At 44.8% G+C, this 19,486-nt stretch overlaps 1 protein-coding gene across 1 annotated transcript in view; it reads left to right on the forward strand.

Annotated features, from left to right (window-relative positions):
• The window catches only part of FGD6 (FYVE, RhoGEF and PH domain containing 6), a 165,200-nt gene extending 155,347 nt beyond the window's left edge, over positions 1 to 9,853 (forward strand). The window contains exons 19-21 of the mRNA XM_068276795.1: positions 270 to 398; positions 6,510 to 6,658; positions 9,667 to 9,853. Coding sequence (XP_068132896.1) covers positions 270 to 398; positions 6,510 to 6,658; positions 9,667 to 9,703 — 315 coding nt within the window. The 3' untranslated portion in view covers positions 9,704 to 9,853. The remainder of the gene's footprint in view (positions 1 to 269; positions 399 to 6,509; positions 6,659 to 9,666) is intronic.
• Positions 9,854 to 19,486: the final 9,633 nt, after the last annotated feature.

Below are 19,486 nucleotides of genomic sequence, written 5' to 3' on the forward strand. Positions count from 1 at the left end.
ATGGAGTAATGTGTATTTGACATTTTTCGAGCTTTGGATATTGTTTTTTCATTCATGGTAATGGTGTAGAAATGTTAGTATTGATCACTATTATTATTTATTTAGTATAGTATAAAGTATAATTTCCTTTTAAAAGTGAGGTATCTAAGTCATTGCTCGCACCATGTTCATCTGGTTGCTGTAAACACAGTTGAGTAAACTGAAATACATCTAATTGCTGTAAAAAGGCAAAGTGACAAGTTCACTAAAATGTTGCTATTTATCTGCAGGTGTCTGCAAGCACAGAAGATTCATCAATGAGTGGTTACTTGCAAAGGTCAAAGGGTTGCAAGAAGCCCTGGAAGCAGATGTGGTTTGTGATAAAGAACAAAGTCCTGTATACCTATGCTGCTAGTGAGGTAAGGGGCCGTCCTATACTTACAATTCTAGTCTGTCAATCCAAATTGTGGATGAATGGAATAAAATTATATTCATTTATCTGTGTTTTAGAAAATACATCCTTTTCTGCGACATGCACTGCCATCTATTGTTTATAATAAAAAGTACATGAAAAATGAACAGAACGCTCTGCACACACAAATATTGAGTGCAGGAAAATGCACCTAGAAAAATGCCTAAAAATGCTCAAGTATAAAGTGACCCTTTTGATTTAGGGCCTATTTCCACTACACGCAGATTGGGTGCAGATTGGATGCAGAAAAACTGACTCCAATGAAAGCCAGAATCAGAATCAGAATCAGATTTATTTCGCCAAGTGCAGCAGTTGACACACTCGGAATTGTTTGTGGTACACATCGGCATAAAGCATAGTACAAAGGCATTTAGAGGCATAGTGCAAAAACATTCAATGACGACAGACAAAGACATTAAAACCAGGTAGTGCAAAACATGTACAGACAAGGGAATTTAGGTATTGTAGTGCGCATTACATGCGGTAACCACAGAATAGGTAAACATTACTTTAGGCCTGGGTCACAGGTGTGCTATTTCCTGTGTGTGTGACTTGAGTTCAGAAGGCCCACTGCTTGGGGGAAAAAAAGAGTTCCTGTGCCTGGAGGTTTTGGTGGAAATAGCCCTGTACCGGTGGTCTGAGCGCATGCGGTTGAAGAAGCGGCTGCCAGGATGGTGTGGGTCATTCGTGATCCTGTCTGCCCTTGTTCTCAGTCTGGATGCGTGGAGGAGGTCCAGAGGTGGCAGGGGTGAACCAATGATTCTTTCCGCTGCCTTGATTACTCTTTGTAGTCTGTACCTGTCACTCGTGGTGGCACCCCCATACCAAACGATGATAGAGGAGCACAGGATTGACTCGATGGTGGCAGTGTAGAAGCTAGACAGCAGCTCCTGCGGCATACCAAACTTCCTGAGTTGTCTTAGGAAGAACAGCCGTTGCTGCGCCTTCTTTTGGCATTTAGTGGTGTTTTCACTCCATCTCAGGTCATTGGTGATGGTGGTGCCCAGAAACCGAACACTTGATACTCTGGTGACTTCAGTGCCTTCGATGAATACCGGGCTGAGTGGGGGGGGGGGACTTTTCCTGAAGTCGATAACCAACTCGACGGTCTTTGCAGCGTTTAGGACAAGCATGTTGTCCTTACACCAGTTGCAGATTCGCTCAATCTCACTGCGGTAGGTGCTTTCATCCACTCCACTGATGAGACCAAGGATGGTGATGTCATCTGCGAATTTAATTACCTTAACGCAGTCAGCAGTTGAGGTACATCTGTTTGTATACAGGGAAAACAGGATCGGAGACAGTACACAGCCTTGGGGGGCGCCAGTATTTGTGGTCCTCATTTGGGAGAGGCAGCTGCCAAGTTTAACCTGTTGCGTCCTGTTTGTGAGGAAGTCCTTGATCCAGGTGCAGAGATTTCCGTCAAGCCCAAGTTGCGCTAAGTTGTTGTACAGGATGTTCGGGCAGATCGTATTGAAAGCGGAGCTAAAGTCTAGGAAGAGGATCCTGGCGTAGGTGTTGGGTCTGTCCAGATGTTCCATGGTATATGCCAGGCTGATGTTGATGGCATCCTCAATGGACCTGTTTGCCCTGTATGCAAATTGAAGTGGATCTAGGAGAGCGTTGGTGGAGTTTTTCAGATGGGTGAGGACCAATTTTTCTAGGATCTTCATGACAGTTGAGGTAAGGGCCACAGGTCTGTAGTTGTTGAGATCCATAACACCTGTTTTTTTGGGTACTGGTATGATGGTGGACCTTTTAAGGCAGGAGGGTACCTTGCCAGCCGATAGGGAATTCTGAAAAATGGAGGTCAGCACGGGGGCTAGCTGGCTAGCGCAGGTTCTCAGGCACATAGATGACACGCCGTCTGGGCCAGAGGCTTTCCTAGGATTTAGTTTCCGGAGGTGCCTGAGTACGTCAGACACCTGGACTACTGCTGGTTCTGGGAGGGCACTGCCAGTACTAGGAGAGGTGGGGGTTGCCCAATGGGTGGCCCTCAGGTTTCCTACATGGGTTGGTTGTTCAAACCTGCAGTAGAATTCGTTGAGTTTTTCTGCAAGTTCGAGGCTCGGGGGTGCATGTTGTGGTGAGGGTTTGAAATTTGTGGCTGCCCTAAGACCTTGCCAGACTTCCCGTGTGTTGTTTGAGCGCAGGCGGAGCCCCAGCTTGTTGGAGTAGGCCCTCTTTGCGTTGCTAATTTCGCGCTTGAGGGTGTATCTGGCTTCCTTGAATTCCTCCGGGGTTCCGGACTTGTGCGCTTCTTCCTTGATTTTCCGGAGCCGACGTAACTTGCCGTTAAACCAGGGCTTGTTGTTAGGGTAGACCCTGAAGGTTGTTGTGGGGATGCACAGCTCCTCGCAGAAGCTGATGTAGGAGATGACGTTCTCTGACCAATCCTCCAGGCAGGCTGACTCGAGGGTCGCCCAGTCGGTACAGTCGAAGCAGGCCTGTATTTGTAGCTTAGCTTCTTCTGTCCACTTTCTCACAGTCCTGAGGACTGGCTTGGATGATTCAAGGTGCCTTCTGTAGTTGGGAATTAGATGGATTTGGCAGTGGTCAGAGTTCCCTAGGGGAGCCTGTCGAATAGGTTTGTACGCATCCTTGAGGACCGTGTAGCAATGGTCCAGGGTGTTCTGATTCCTGGTGGGGCAAGTAATGTGCTGTTTGTAGCGAGGCATCTCCGTGTGGAGGTTCGCGCTGTTGAAGTCCCCGCAGACGATGAAGAGGGAGTCTGGGAGGGAGGTCTCCCACCGCGAGATGGTGTCGCTGAGTGTACGCTGAGCGATCTTGGTGTTGGCACTGGGGGGGATATATACTCCTACAAGAACGTAGGAGGAGAATTCTCTTGGTGAATATTGAGGTTTGCAGTTTATGAGTAGGAGCTCGATGTCTGGGGAGCAGCATCTGACCATGATGGACGTGTTAGTGCACCAGGTGGCCTTGATATAGAAGCAGATGCCACCCCCCCTCCGTTTCCCGGAGAGTGCGCTGTCACGGTCTGCACGGAAGAGGTTGAAGCCAGGTAGTTGGAGGGAGTTGTCCGGGATGGTGTCATTTAGCCACGTCTCAGTGAAGCAAAGGACTGGGGTGTTTGCGCCCATTAAACGATTGCGTCCAAGTAGTATGAGTAGTTCATCAAGCTTGTTTGGGAGGGAGCAGACATTAGCCAGGAGAATGGCTGGGATGGGTGAACGCAGGCCCTTCCTTTTAAGCTTCGCTTGTACTCCTGCTCTCTTACCCCTGGGGCGGTATGTTCTGCTGGCCCACCTGGCCCTCCTGGTAAGTAGCCTGATGTGTGCCCAGACTGTGTCCCCCAGGGATGCATGGGACGCAGCACTGCAGGCCTCCCATAGCAGGAGTTCCTCTCTGGTGTGCGTGGTAATGCGCGTCGTGCTTGGGGAGTGCGGCTGCTTCCGAGCCATGGAGCTGCGATGGTAGATGGAGCAATAAGATGGCACGTGCAGGTAACAGGCAATAACAGGCAAAAACAGTCATGCAGCAGCAGTGAGAGAGGCTGCGGGATTCGCAGTTGTGATCCGGGCTGTCCGCGGGTGTGTATCTATCTACACTAAAAACTAAACTAAAGGCTTAAAACAAAGACTAAACACTAACAACTAGACTGAGACTAAGAAAAAAACAAAACTGGAAGGGAGCCGATGTGACCGGGGCTGCCCCGTGGGCGCCTATGGGCCTGTTTCAACTAAACGCGATTTTTCTGATGCAGATTTTCCCATAGGCATTCATTGGAGTCAGTTTTTCTGCATCCAATCTGCGTGTAGTGGAAATAGGCCCTTAGGGCCCTTTTCCACTAGCAATCGCTAGCGTTCACGCTGAACGCTAGCGATTGCTGAATTGAAAAAGCTAAAAATTTACCGGCTATTTCCCGACGTTTGCGGCCGCGATTTTGCTATGCACTGCAAACGAATCGCGGTAGTGGAAATTACCTACCGCGATTCCTATGTTAAAAAGCAAACCGTATCGAATTTAAAATCACTAGCGGTTTGCGGTTTTGCGATTAAGCAGTCGCAAACGCCCTAGTGGAAAAGGGCCCTTAGTGTGATAGTATATGTTAAATGAAGCACTTGTACATTTGCATAAACATGTCTGCTGTTCATATTTACTGACAGTGTATGGACATGATATTGAAAATATTATTGCGCTGTACTATTTGAAGCTGAGGCTTTGGCAGGCAAAGCAACCTCACACATAGTGCTATGTGGTCCGTGTCACTGTGATCCTCCCATGTCCTATGTGGCTTAAAAGGAATTTGAGGTGAGAGACATAAGGAGGCTGCCATGTTTACTTCCTTTTACACAATACCAGTTGCCTTTCAGTCCGGCTGATCTCTTTGGCTGCAGTAGTGTTGAAATCACACACCTCAAACATGCATGCAGCTAATCCAGTCAGATATTTGTCAAACATCTGCTCTGCATGGTTGTTCAGGGTCTATGGCTAAACGTATAGTGGATCAGCAGGAGAGCCAGGCAATGTGCATTGTTGAAAAGGAAATGTCAGCCTCTTTATGCTTCTCAGCTCGGGTTCCCTTTAAGGTGGCATCATTCAGACTGCCTGCAGTGAGAGCTGATGGGAGTGAAGCCTGCTTGTACCTGTTGAGGAGAATTGTGACAAGTAATGGAGTGCTGCAGGTGTTTTATTTTATATTGCCAGAAAGTATTGTTTTCACTTTATCTAAGAAAAAAAAACCTTGCTGGATCCAGGGCTTTAATCCCTCCTGACTTTCTGAGGTGCTCATTAATGGTGCAATTTTTAACAAACCGTTGTATTTTTTACATGCCTATTGAGATCAGATTTAATTGATTCACACCATTAAAGAATTCAAACTATTCCTGACATGGAAACCTGTTGCTATTATATCTATAGAAAAATCCAGCAGCTGATCGACCAGTTCTTTAAGGAAACAATAAATTATAAGATTATTCAGGGTCTGTTGGGTTCACTAGCCGCTTTGCTTTCATACCTCACATAATAAAATTTGAACAAACAGATCAAAATATGACCATTGACCAAAAATTGTGCCATTTATGGCCACCTTCAAAGTACCCATGAATCGTTTATAAAAATAAAGTTAGATTTTTTCCATAGTAGAGGGAAGCCTCTGAAGAGTGCGGAAGTTTCCCACCTCTTCTTATAACCCACCATTCCAGCAAAGGGTTCCCCTAAACTTATTTGATTGGAGTCAGTCAAATAAGTCTTCTGGCTGCTCAGCCAGCCATGGAAGAGCTCATCCTTGGATGGGAGAGTGGCTAGAAGACCCTTAGTTACCCTTCTTCGCTGGAACAGTGGAGTGTAAAAAGGTAAGGGAATCCTATGGGCTATCCAGAAGTATCCCTCTACCGATGTATCTGACTTTTTGTTATTTTTAGAAAATTTTAGAGCTACCTTAAAATAAAACCTTTAGGGAAAAAATTCGTCCTCAGCCAGCCCAGTCCAGCATTGGTTCCCCTGAACAGTATCTCACAATAATATTTACAAATACAGCTGCACGCATGCGCACTAGCGGCTTTCCGCTCTGGTGGAAATAACCATGCCTAGTCGGGTCTGTTCTATTGCACAGGGACAGCTGCTAGTGCGCATGCGTGTAGCAGCGACAAGCAAATCTTCGGGGACCCAGCACTAGATCCCCTCTAGTGAGGAGGATGGGAGAAGCCTCTTTAGGATCCAGAGGCCACCCAGCCCAAGGTAGGTCACTGTCAGTAGGCACAAGCTCTGTATTTAGGTTTAGTATGTAAAAGTCACAAACATATTCGGTATAGTAAATAAACAGTTTAACCCGCTAAAATGGGTCTGTGAATTTAGTCCAATAGAAAACTAACTTGTAATGCCATCAGTCACCATGCTTAGAATGCAGCTTTACCAGCAGTTTACATTTACAAAAATGCATGTGTGCTTTAAGTGTCTTCAGTTCAATCTCATTTATATACCGTATTTGTTTCATAAAAATCATCAGAAAACTGTTGCATGTACTGTAACAACTTGATTGTATACAGTGATATTTTAGACAAACCCCTATACTTAGAAACGTGTTATTTCTTTATAGGACATTGCAGCCTTGGAAAGCCAGCCCTTACTGGGATTTACAGTGAGAATAGTAAAGGAAGAATGCATGGACCTGAAAATCATTCACCTGCTGCACAAAAACACTTTATTTTATGCCTTCAGAGCTGATGACGCAAACACTACTGAAAGGTAATTCTGATTTTTCTAAACAAAAGTTGACCTAGTTCCAAAAGTTATCTACCTTGTTAATTGGCTTAAAGTGGAGCTGTCAGCCATACTATCTCAGAAAAAAACACATATACAAGTAAAAAAATACTGCTCTACTTACATTACACATGTATTGCACTGTCCACATTTTGATTTTAGTGATTCTTCTATAGTAAAAAAAAAAAAAAAAAAGAGAAAATCCCTCATAGGATTTTCCATTTTGTCTGTGTGTATCATGAAGCCAATCCTGACATAATTTCTTCCCTTACTCTGTGTATCATTGCCTGACCTCCTCCCAGTTTTCAGACACTCCCACCCAGCTTTGCAGTAGAAAGCACATTGAGAAATATTGGCCAATCAGAGAGGAACAGAGGTGTTAAAGAGGAAAACAGGAGGGAAAGATGCTTCAGCCAATCAGGCTGCATTAGTTAAGTCTGAGGGGAAAGAAAAGAAAAAAAAGAAAAGAAAACCCAGCATGGCCTGCAATTTCCTTTGTGCGGCAGATGTACCAAATAAGAGCCAGGGAATGATCTTTTATGGAGAAGAAAAATAAAAGTGATTTTTAAATTTTGGATTGCCTGGTTAGCATCCTTGAAGAATAAAAGAAATTGAGCGCTAGACAATAACAATGTTTTAGCTGACAGAGGTTCCTCCAATCCACAGTGGATACAGATAAATAGATTTGTATACCTCAGCGCTGTATGTTAAAACACCCCTCCGGTTGCTGCCTGCAGTCACCCAGTGCTCAATATATAAGATGTGGCCACCACCCAGGGTAAAAACCACAACACAGGCTTAGTATTCCTTGCAACAGGGTGTTAACACATTTTATTTGAAACACATTGTATAAATACAAAACAACTTACATTTGAGGATCCACGCATACTGGACCTTCCTTGCATGAAATCATGTATAAGGTATATGCACAGACAGTCAATCCAGCGCACCTTATCTATAAGCCTTTTCGGTATTGTCAGAGAATATATGTAGCCAGTCTCTCCTTCCCGACCAGGTTTCGGCGGTATGCTATCATCAGGGGATCCCCTCATGACGGCATACCACTGAAACCTGTCGGGAAGGAGAGACGGGCTACATATACAGTTGCCTGACCTTGTGTTTCTAATACTTTTAGCCATAGAGTCTGAACAAGCATGCAGCAGATCAGGTACTCTGATTCAGCCGACTCTGGTTTTACTGGATTAGCCATATGCTTGCTCTAGGGTTTCGACTCAGATACTACAATGCTAGAAGATCAACAGGGCTGCCTTGCAACTTGCATTGTTTACAAGGAAATGAATATGGCAGCCTCCATATCGCTCTCACCTCGGGTTCACTTTAAAGTAGACCTCTAATAGAAGATAATGAAAACTGACATTGTGCTATTGTTAAAATCATGCTTAGGGCCCTTTTCCACTAGCGCGTTTGCGCTAGCTGAATCGAAAAATCGCAAACCGCTAGCGATTTTACAATCGCTAGGGTTTGCTAAATAACATAGGAATCGCGGTAGGGTATTTCCACTACCGCGATTCATTTTTTTTGTCAAACGTGATCGCGCCGCGGAGCGATCTTTGCCGCAATTTTGCTATGCAGTACAGTGCATAGCAAAATCGTGAACGCAATCGCCGGAGGTTTCCTGACTTTTGCGATTCAGCAATCGCTAGCGTTCAGCGTGAATGCTAGTGACTGCTAGTGGAAAAGGGCCCTTAAAGAGAGTCTGAAGCGAGAATAAATCTGGCTTCAGACCTCATAGATAGCAGGGGCATGTGTGCCCCTGCTAAAACGCCGCTATCTCGCGGCTTAACGGGGGTCCCTGATCCCCCAAATCCCCTCCGTGCAGCGGGGGAGCGCTTCCGCATTGGGGCAGGGCTAACCGCCGCAGCCCTGCCTCCCGCGCGTCTATCAGACGCGTACCTCTGCCTCTCCCCCGCCCCTCTCAGTCTTCCTTCACTGAGAGGGGCGGGGGAGAGGCGGTGATGCGCATCTGATAGACGCGCTGAGAGGCAGGGCTGCGGCCATTAGCCCTGCCTCCAGGAAGAGCAAAATTTACGACCAAGTTGGTCATTGATTTTGCAAGGGGGGGAGGGTTTGGGGGTGAAGGGACCCCCGTTTAGCCGCGGGATAGCGGCGTTTTAGCAGGGGCACACATGCCCCTGCTAACTATGAGCTGAAGCGAGATTTATTGTCGCTTCAGAGTCTCTTTAAATTTACGTCTAACTTTTGAGAATTTCTCCATTGTTAATTGAGCTTTCAAAAACAATCTTTCTGACTCCTGGACTGGTCATATGAATTTCATACCAATGTGCTCACCCCTGCCCTTATGTCATCCTGCAAAAAATGTGTGTTCCCAGCTTTGTGAGTTACACAATGGTCGTTCATGGATTATAGCACCTATCACTGCTCTCAGGCTTGCTTAGCTGCATGATTTCCTCACTACCTAGATGCTGGCCACTTCTTACCCATGTTCTCAACAATGAAACTAACACGTAAGTTAATATAGTGTAAATTGTAAAAACATTTTATAAATAATGTCCAGATTTTATCTTTGAGCCACACACTCACATCTGTTAGACCAGTGTTTCTCAACATTATTATATCACATACCCCTTTATTGATGACTACATTGACCAAGCATCCCCATTTGCTGGTAACATCATCTCAAGTACCCAATGGATGCATATATATTCGCTAGATGCACTCCATATTGGTAAATAAATGCCTTTCCAACATTCATTAATACTGTTATTTAACAATTCATAATTATTCAGATGTAATTATAAATAAATTATTATTTATTGTTGGTCCCAGAACTTACCATATTAGATTGATTATGACAAGCTCCTCCTGAGACCTAATAAAGTACCCCCTGGGGTATGTGTAGCATGTGTTGAGAGCCTAGGTGATACACTATATACTGTAAGTGTATTGATTTCAGTTCCATGCTGTGCTGAAATATAAACTTTGTTTTCTTTCTTTTTCATTTTCTCCATCAGATGGATTGAAGCATTTCAAGAGGGAACAATATTGTAACAAAAACCTGGCAACCCACTCACTGCTGTACCAATGTTTATAATTTTATATATTTTGGGTAGACTTTGTTTTTTAATCTTTTATACATGTGTAAATTAATTTGACATTTCTGTACAGATTATTTATTAAACCAGATTCCAACCCTGTAAATGTGTTATTCAGAAACTTACAGACTTACCACATTTTTCCTCTTCATGCATTTATACAGTACTTGAACTGTTTGTTGAACTAAGAGTGCTTTTAAATGTTCTGTACATAAACTCTCATGGTGCTTATGTATATAAATATATTTTTGGATGCTTTTTTTTTGTCAATGACTCTTCAAATTCTGGAAAAAAATCTTAGTACCCAATATAGTGTTGTGCATAAAAGAGAACGAATGATGGGATCTGACGTACGTGTCATTCTTCCAGGCGGAGATAAGACAAAAGGGAGTGAACAAAGAGCCCCTTATGGTGTAGTATGTAAAGTAATACAGAAAGAAAAAAAAATGGGGTACTCCAAAAAGAGTAGCCCACCAAACTTTCCTGTGAATATTGCTGTTATTCAGTTTGGTCATTCCTGAACTGAATGACTGATGTATGGGACAAGTTTTACTTTGACCCCAAATTAAAACACTACTACTAAAGGCTTGTACTCACACCTGACTAAAGTTGGCTGAGGCAGGCAATGACTGCCCCCTCTGCCGATAATCAGGCATGTGTACAGCAGCCCCCAATCCACCTGGCAGATCAACTCCCCCTCAGAAATGACCAATAGCATTGTTAATGCCGCTTCCCCACCCACCGCATGACATTCATGGTGCATGCGCCATTCCATCGCCTCCCTGCATAGCAACACAGTGCATTGTCAGCTACACAGCTGACACGAGTCTGTGCAGCCTGGCCCAGCAATGTCACCCAAGGGGATCGGGTCCCAATCCCCGACGGGTGACATCCATTAAAGGTGTGTACGCACCTTATTATTGACTGATTACTAGGCCCTATTGATCTTTACAGAGCTATCTTATCTTTATTAGAATACAGGGCTCAGCTTGTGAAATCAGTACTTCATCCCTTCCAATGTGAAACAGTCCTCCAACTCCTAGTAAATACATTCAAACCTAGGTCTAGTAGAAGCCCAGTCCTGTGAGATCATATAGCATCCGTGTATGTGCCTTGCTCGACCTTCATTGTTTTCTCACTTCTCCTGAGTGGTCCTACATATACCAATATTGGCTTATTTGCTGCAGTGGCTGAGCAGTTCATTGTGTGACCTGTTTGTTCACAGTTTTGCCTGAATACTGCCTGGACTGACCTTAACTTGTCCACTGTTTTCTTTAAACTTTGCCTGGTGTCACCTCAGCTAATCCATGGAGTCATCACTTCATTGGCCTGCTTAGAGTCTCTCAGTGACCTCTTCTGGTGGCTGATGATGTGGAATCCTGGGATCTACAACTTGGGAGTACTCTGCAGCTAAGGCTGGCCTGGTACCCTTTTGAGGTCCTTGCCCAAATTCAAAGTGCTCTGGTGAAGACCTTGGTACTCTTTTATCTGAGCCCTAAGTTGACCCCAAGTCACCCATTGCTGGTAAAATCATAAAAAAGGCTTTTATTGTACCTAAAAAGCTTTAAGATCACCCATTAACAATAAAATTTAGCTCCCTTTGACTTGCGCATTGAAACCGTTCCCATTGACTTACATTACAATTGTGGTAAAATTGCACAATTTTACCGCAATTTTCATGTAAGTCAATGGAAGCGCTTTTTAAAAAGCTCTCAGCAAGCTCTAGAGGCCAGGAAGCACTAAGAAAAGTGCTTATAGTGTGTCTGAGCCCAAACTGTTTGATCAGCAGTATTAGCATGAAGTCCTTCCTTAATTCCTCTAACCCATAGGTGAGGAATGTGATGTTACTTCAATACATCTGCAGTGTTCATAAGAAATTGTTAATAATACTCTAATAATTTTGTCTTGCATGCAAAAACTGTATGTAGCTTAGAACTGGGCCAATCAAAATAAGCAGGAAGTGCATTTCACTGTCCAGGTTCCAAGTTGCATGCAATTAGCATACCATTTACATGCAAGCTGGAATTGCTAACATCTTATTGGCCTTCTCTAATGTTGATTATACATTTACTAGGTTGATTTTGTTAAATTGTATTAGGATGTATGTAACTTTTTGATGATGTCATTAACTATTGGGCCTGATGTGCAAAGCACAGTAATTTTACTGGAGCCTATGCCAAGGTGGGGGGGGGGGGGGGGGGAGTGTGCTTTACCGGGTTTACATGTGCATTGCTATGGTAACATACAATACACCCATAGCATACCACGTGGTACCATAGCACAGAGTGTTATCCCAGTAAGCTGACGCCTCAATGTTTGACCCTGGCTCTCCCTCCCCCCTCAATCAGAGCATGTGTTGGAAAAAAGTGTTCCTTTTCCAGAGTATGCATTGGAAGCATTGTGGTAACTATCTCTTGCTCCACTCCTTGCCTCTCCCCTGCAGCTTTGTAACTCACTGAAGGCTCATTGTCAAATAACAGTAGTGAGGTTGAGGAAATGTGAGTTAAGAAGCTGCAGGGTAGATGGAAGCATACTGGTAACCATAGCTACCCTTCTTCACTCCAGTCCTTGAAATGCGAGCTCTGCATTGAGGGCCCAGTTCATAGGCAGTCACTTGTGGGTAAGCTGACCTCCCACTTTTTTAGCCCACAAATTTGGTACAAAAAGGATGGTTTATTTGTAGTTATGTAAGGTAATACAGTTCTATTAAACCCTTACAGCAAGATCCGTCTGATCGCACTGGCAGGGTTTTCCTGAATGGGAGGAGCACTGACGGGGAAAATGGCTTTTGGCAGTAAAAGTAAAATAGCCTGTGTGGTTAAGTGGTTAAAGGCGATCTCTTCCTCCAATCTGAGTAACCTTATTATTTTCTTAAAAATTTTAACTCTTACTGGTAAATACTGTAGATTTCCACGACAGATACCGATGGAGATGTGGCTCCACCTACCTAAGTGACAGGAATCACAGAAAAGTTTAACAAACCATAATGTCTTATTCATTCATTTCATATTACGTTTTTTTTTATTAACTTCTGGTATACCATGAATGGTTACTAATTAGTCTTGTCGTGGAGCACTACTTGTTAATCTAATAAAAAATTAGAGTAATTCTAACCTTCCACTTGTTCTATAGATTACTCCTCCTCAGGGCAGAACCACAGCAGATATTTAGACGGTAACGCTTCATGAAAGTATTTAATGTAGACCAGGCATGGGCAAACTTGTCCCTCCAGCTGTTAAGGAACTACAAGTCCCACAATGCATTGCAGGAGTCCTACAGCCACAGTCATGACTCATAAAGGCAAATGCATTGTGGAACTTGTAGTTCCTTAACAGCTGGAGGGCCAAGTTTTTCCATGCCTGGTGTAGACCAAGCACCTGCTTTTTAAATTTGACAAACTGAAAGGACACCTGATGTACTGATGTATATGGATAAGAATATGAAGGCTGCCATATTTATTTCCTTTTAAACAATACCAGTTGCCTGGCTGTCCTACTAATCCTCTGCCTCTAATAATTTTAGCCATAGACCCTGAACAAGCATGCAGATCAGATGTTTCTGACAAGCCTAGCCACATGCTTGTTTCAGGTGTGTGTGATTCAGGCACTACTGCAGCCAAAGAGATCAGCAGGACTGCCAGGCAACTGGTATTGTTTAAAAAGAAATAAATATGACAGTCTCAAAATACATCTACATTAAAGTAAACCTGAAATAAAGAAAAATCACACTTGGGACTTCCTCCGGCCCCTTCAGTCTCATTGGTCCCTTGCCATTCTCACAGGCCTCCTGGATCCTCCACTAGGCGGCCCGGTAATTCAGCCGGTCGGGGGAAACTGTGCATGCACCCACCGGACTGCTTCGACTAGCTAAATTACCAGGCCACCTTGCAGAAGATCCAGGTGGTGGAGGGGGGTGGTGAAGGACCGACGAGCCTGAAGGGGGCTCCAGGTATGTATAATTTAATTTTTTTAAAATCTCCGGTACACTTTAAGGTTGAACTTAAGCCACACATCTAATAGCCTGACTTAAAATGTACCTTAGGGGAAAAAAGGTTTTAATAAGTGTATACCTCAATGTTCTAGAGGCTCTATAAAGGATACCTTAGCGCTGTTAAAAATTTAACGTGCCTTTGATTGTGCTGTGGGAGCGCTCTGGGCATGTGCACTATGTAGTTGTGACATCGTCCGCATGTGCAGAGTGCTTCCGGCCACGGGCGTGTGATTAAGGATGTGCGTTGCTGGACAGTGCCTGCTCAACAAACCCGAAGTAGCTCTGGGGGGGCCATTAGAACATAATGGGGGAGAGGTGGGCATGAGGAGAGCTCCCTACACATGCCTGCTCCCCTTGTTTTTACATTTTTAACAGCGCTAAGGTATACTTTAACCCACTATAGCAGTTGACATCTGTACTACCATTGATACCTTTCTCCAATGCATTCCAGTCAAATCACCCAAAAATATTATTTGGACTTGCATCTTCCTAATTATTTTCTTGGGATGTGAAAGACAACTGGAGTGTCTAGAAAAAAAAATCAAAGTGAACATAGAAACCCCGTACAAATGGTGTCTTGTCTGAAATTCCACCCTGGGGCTTTAGGCTATAATGGTAGCCATTAAATGCTGTAAGGCAGTTGCACTGTAGTTGGTCACTGTTCGTAACATTGCATGCAACATATATCAAGCTGTTCAGCTGCTGAACTGCTGTAATAGGCTTTGATTGGAAGTGGTTGTGCACAGCAGAGATGCAGATGTGGGGCTGTACTACAGCGGTCGTGCATTAGAAGTAAAAGTGCAGTGTGGCACTAGTGGCATGTCCAGGTGATATTTATAAATAGCATAGTAACATTTTTGTTGTCTGACCAAGCAGATCATTTTTTTTTTTAATATCTAGACCCCCCAAGACTTCATCATTGCCACAAGGCAGTGTTGCCACATGGTCCACCAACCACACCCACTTACATAAACACCTATATACATACATGAATATGACAAAAACTTACATGCACATTTACACTTGCATACCTACACATGCATATATAAACAGACTTACATATGTCTACACACTGGCACAACTGCACTCGTATACACTAGTATACATGTCCATATATCTGCTGTAAGCCCTGTCCTTAGTCACAATTGGGACTAGTTGGAGCCTGACATATGCACAGTACATTTTGCATACCCAAAATTATTGTGGTCCTGCCTGGCTGTTTACATCTGCTGTGGCAAAAAGCATCCTAGGCATGGGCATTTCAGAAAGCATCAACCCTGACAGAGAGGGTGCATGTATGGACAAAGTATGTGTTCTGAAGATCTGACCGGAATTCTAAACGGGCCATACATAGGCAAGACAGACAGATGTCCGAATGAAAAAAGTAGCCTGGAAGGGTCTGAAGGGCCATCTAGTAAATCCAAGGCAACCCAAAGGTGAAAACAAAAAGATCCTTAAAGGGAACCTGAACTGAGTAAAATTATTTAAAACGCATGATGTAGCTGCAAATGAATATTACATACTTACCTTGCTGTCAGTTCCTCTCAGAAGCTCACCATTTTCTTCTTACAGTTATCCCTTCCAGTTGTGAAAATATTTTGTCAGAACTGAAATATACCACTTGCTGTCAGTTATATATCAGCAGCTGTCAGTTACAACTGAATGTGAAAGGTAATGTCTATGTTTCCCTATGGCTCAAGTGGGCGATATTACAGTTTAACAGGAAGCTGTTATGGGGTAATAGTCATTTTCAAAATGGAGGACTGAGAATTCCATTAATCACAGTGGATAAACAGGATGCAAGAGAAGAGAAAGAGATTGATGAGGGGACTACACAGGAGGTAAGTATGACCTGTGTATGTTTTTCCTTTCGTTTCCATGGCAGCATTACTACGGGTTAGTCCCGCCCCCTAACCCCTACAGGACTTGTAACTATAAATTCTAAGACCTGCCCCTTAGCAAGTGCTTTTTTTTTTTTTTTCCGTCCTCCCTACAGGACTGTCAGGCTGTAGCAGTGCAGCTTGAATCGTTTTTTTCTTTGTTTCTTTTTTTTTTTTTTTTTCCCTATTATTGTTTTTGCCCTACCTGCTGTTGTCTTGACAGCCGGCCACACTTGCCTCGGTGTGAAGCCCCGCCGTTTGGTCTTAAACAGACTTAGGCGGTGGTGCCCCATCTTTCTGCTGGTCTTTCTGGGGGCCTCTCTCTCTCTCCCGCATTAGGCGCTGTAAAGCAGCGCAATCTTTGATTGGGCAGCAGGGAGTTCCCTCTGGCGTTCCGCTCTGGAACGCAGGAAGCGCCGGAGGTGACGTCGTTGGAGGACTTCCGCTTGGAGGCGGAACAGTTGAAGAGTCGGTACTGCCGACCGCACCCCAACGCTGGCATAGCGTGGAGAGCTACAGAGGAGAAAGCAGTTCACTTAGCCTCAGGAGGAAGTAAGGTATGTCTCTGCCGAGTCGCTGGAATGGGACAGGATCGGCTAGAGTCTTTACTAATAAACTACGCACTATTGCTTGTGTTGCAGGTTCGTGCTACATTTGGGGGCTGTGTCTGTTGGCGGTGCAGGATCAGACTGCGCAACCACAAAGTATAATCTGAAGCTGTTGTTCAAAATGGCAGAGATATCGCACCAGTGCAGGCATTATATATTTTTTCTTTTCTGCTGTTGATATACAGGCTATACTGCCGCAATGGAGGATAGGGATACTCCCCTAGCTGCCCAGCAAACAGACCAGCAAAACTCTAGGTAGGGCACGGTTTTGTTTTTTTGCTATCAGTTAGCTATACCATGAGGCTGTCTTTTGTTTTTAGACTGTAACAGAGGGTTTCTGTTCTTCTTTCTTTCAGCCTGTCACAAGGCGAAGCTAACCCCTCCACATCTAAACCTAGATCTTCCTCGAGGTCAAGCAAGTCTCAATCCCACAGGGGGTCACAGAGCCATACACACACTAGTAAAGACAAGACATGTTGGGCATGTGGCCAAAAGACTATGCCAGGGAAATTAGTCTGCACAGACTGTTTTTATTCTATACCTATGGAAGAGGAGCCTGAGCAGGACCTAACTTCCTTAGTAAGGGAAATAGTGCAGCAATCATTGGCGGAGCAAGCGACATCATCTACAGCAGCTCCGCGAAGAGACGAACCTGCTAATTTCTCGGATTTAGAACAGCGGGAGGAGGAAGATGACCTAGCAGTAGGATTTGACTTCTCCCTGGTGACATCATTTGTAAGATCTGTACGGGAGGCCATCCAGTGGGAAGATACGGAAGAACCTCTGGCTAAAAAACAAAGGTTTTTTCCACATCTTAAGAAGAAGCCACTTACCTTCCCGGTAATGGAAGAAATCACGGAGCTTATCCAGGACGAGTGGTCCAAGCCAGAAAGGAAGGTGATCATGAATAATCGCCTGTCAAAACTATATCCATTGGAAGGCGAAATAATATCACAGCTAGACACACCTCCCACAGTGGACGCCTCAGTGTTACGCCTAGCTAAACATGTAACACTTCCCCTAGAAGATGCGGTGTCTTTCAAAGAACCGCTAGAGAGGAAGGTTGATGCAGACCTGAGAAGGGCATACTGTGCCATGGGAGCAGCCTCCAAACCTGCTATAGCTCTCACCTCAGTATCCCGAGCGCTGAAAGCATGGACGGATAACCTTGAGGGAGCAATCCAGGCTAATGTGGATCCTAAGACCCTACTGCTAGCCCTGGAGGAGTTTCGGCTAGCGTCCGACTTCATAAGCGAGGCGGCGATAGATATTATAAGGTGCGCTACGAGGGCCATTCTAAATACTGTTACGGCGAAACGGGCCCTGTGGCTTAGGCCATGGTCCGCAGATGTCAATTCTAAAACTTCATGGTGTAAAATTCCTTATGACGGTACAAACCTCTTTGGCTCAAAAATGGACACGGCCATATCCAGGGTGACAGGTGGTAGGTCTGGATTGCTCCCTCAGGACAGAAGACAAAGGAGACCAAGAATGGGGGAAAGAAGACCCTACCAAAATAAGACGAAAGATTATCGAGCAACCAGGCCCAACCAGTCCTTTCGGAGAGGATGGCAGGGAACTCAAGCGAGTCTATCGAGGTTCAACAAACAGCGAGGTTCCAACGGGGGATCACAGCCCGCTAAGACCTTCTGAGGAGACGCCCGCCCATCTGGAGGCGGTGGGGGGACGCCTCCAGAAATATGTGAAGGTTTGGGCGGAAGAAATAAGAGACCCCTGGGTCATAAATACGCTACGGTGGGGACACTCCTGGAGGTTCAGAGAACCTCCCCCGTCAGCACACTTCATACCCACAACAATCCCGAAATCACAACAGAAAGTAGAGATCCTGGACAAATACATACAGGAACTACGTCTGAAGAATGCCATTATAGAAGTGGAAACTATGGAAAGATTCACAGGTCTGTACTCCCCGTTATTTTTTGTAACAAAAAAATCGGGCCAGTTAAGGCCTGTCCTCGATCTACGTTTTTTAAACGAATTCATCATACAAGACAAGTTCAAGATGGAATAGTTACAAACAATAACCCCTACCATCCAACTGAACGATTGGCTACTATCAGTGGACCTAGCCGATGCATACTTGCACGTGCCGATTCACAAGGCATTTCAGAGATATCTGAGGTTCGCTGTAGGGGATGTTCATTACCAATTCCAGGTGTTGCCCTTTGGCATCTGTACTGCTCCCAGGACATTCACGAAAATCCTGGTCACATTGGTAGCATTGCTTCGGAAACAACAATTACATCTGCATCATTATCTGGACGACATGCTACTGGTAGCAGAATCGCAGGAAGCTTTACTAAAGAACAAAAGGATACTCCTACAGACTCTCCAGAGATACGGTTGGATAGTGGACTGGGAGAAAAGCAAGCTACAGCCAACGCAAAGGTTGATATTTCTGGGGGCAGAGATAGATAGTCAACAACGCGATCAAACTGCCGGCAGAAAAGGTGGAGACGATTATAACAAAAGTCTCGATGGTGCAAAAGAACGCATCCTTAACAGCAAGGGAATGTTTGGCTGTGATAGGTACCCTCGCAGCTGCTATTCCGATGGTGAGATGGGCAAAATGGAGAATGCGCATTTTCCAAAACGCTTTCTTAGAGCAATGGAATGGCACAGATTATCAGCAGAACATCAGAGTTCTTCCCAGGATGAAGGAAGGGTTAAACTGGTGGAGAGACAGAGGGAACCTCCTCAGACACCACAGGTTATGTTGGGAAGACCCAGTTGTCATAACAACAGACGCAAGCCAATGGGGCTGGGGTGCGCATATGGGTCAAGTTTATGCCCAGGGCAAATGGAGCCCCGAGGAGATAAAGCAACAGTCCAATATATTGGAGATGCGTGCAGCCTTCAGAGCGCTCAGACGCTTCGCCCCGAAGATCTTGAACAAGGGAGTATTACTGAAGATGGACAACTCCACGGCAGTGGCGTACCTACAAAATCAGGGGGGGACGCACAGTCGGTCCCTTCTAGCAGAGGTAGAGCCAATTATGAACTGGGCACAAGCAAATCTAATATACCTTCGAGCAGTACACATTCCGGGAGCGAAGAACTCTGTCGCGGACTCACTCAGTCGAGGCTGGGTGGACAGCAAGGAATGGAGCCTGAACCTGCAGATATTCCAGATGATCTGCAAGAAGTGGGGGAGACCTCACATAGATTTGATGGCAACACCCAAGAACAACAAGTGTCCTCGTTTCTTTTCGAGGTTCAGGTACCCGCAGGCGGCGGGTT

This window comes from Hyperolius riggenbachi, chromosome 3 (genome assembly GCF_040937935.1).
Source record: "Hyperolius riggenbachi isolate aHypRig1 chromosome 3, aHypRig1.pri, whole genome shotgun sequence".
In the NCBI taxonomy this organism is placed as follows: Eukaryota; Metazoa; Chordata; class Amphibia; order Anura; family Hyperoliidae; genus Hyperolius; species Hyperolius riggenbachi.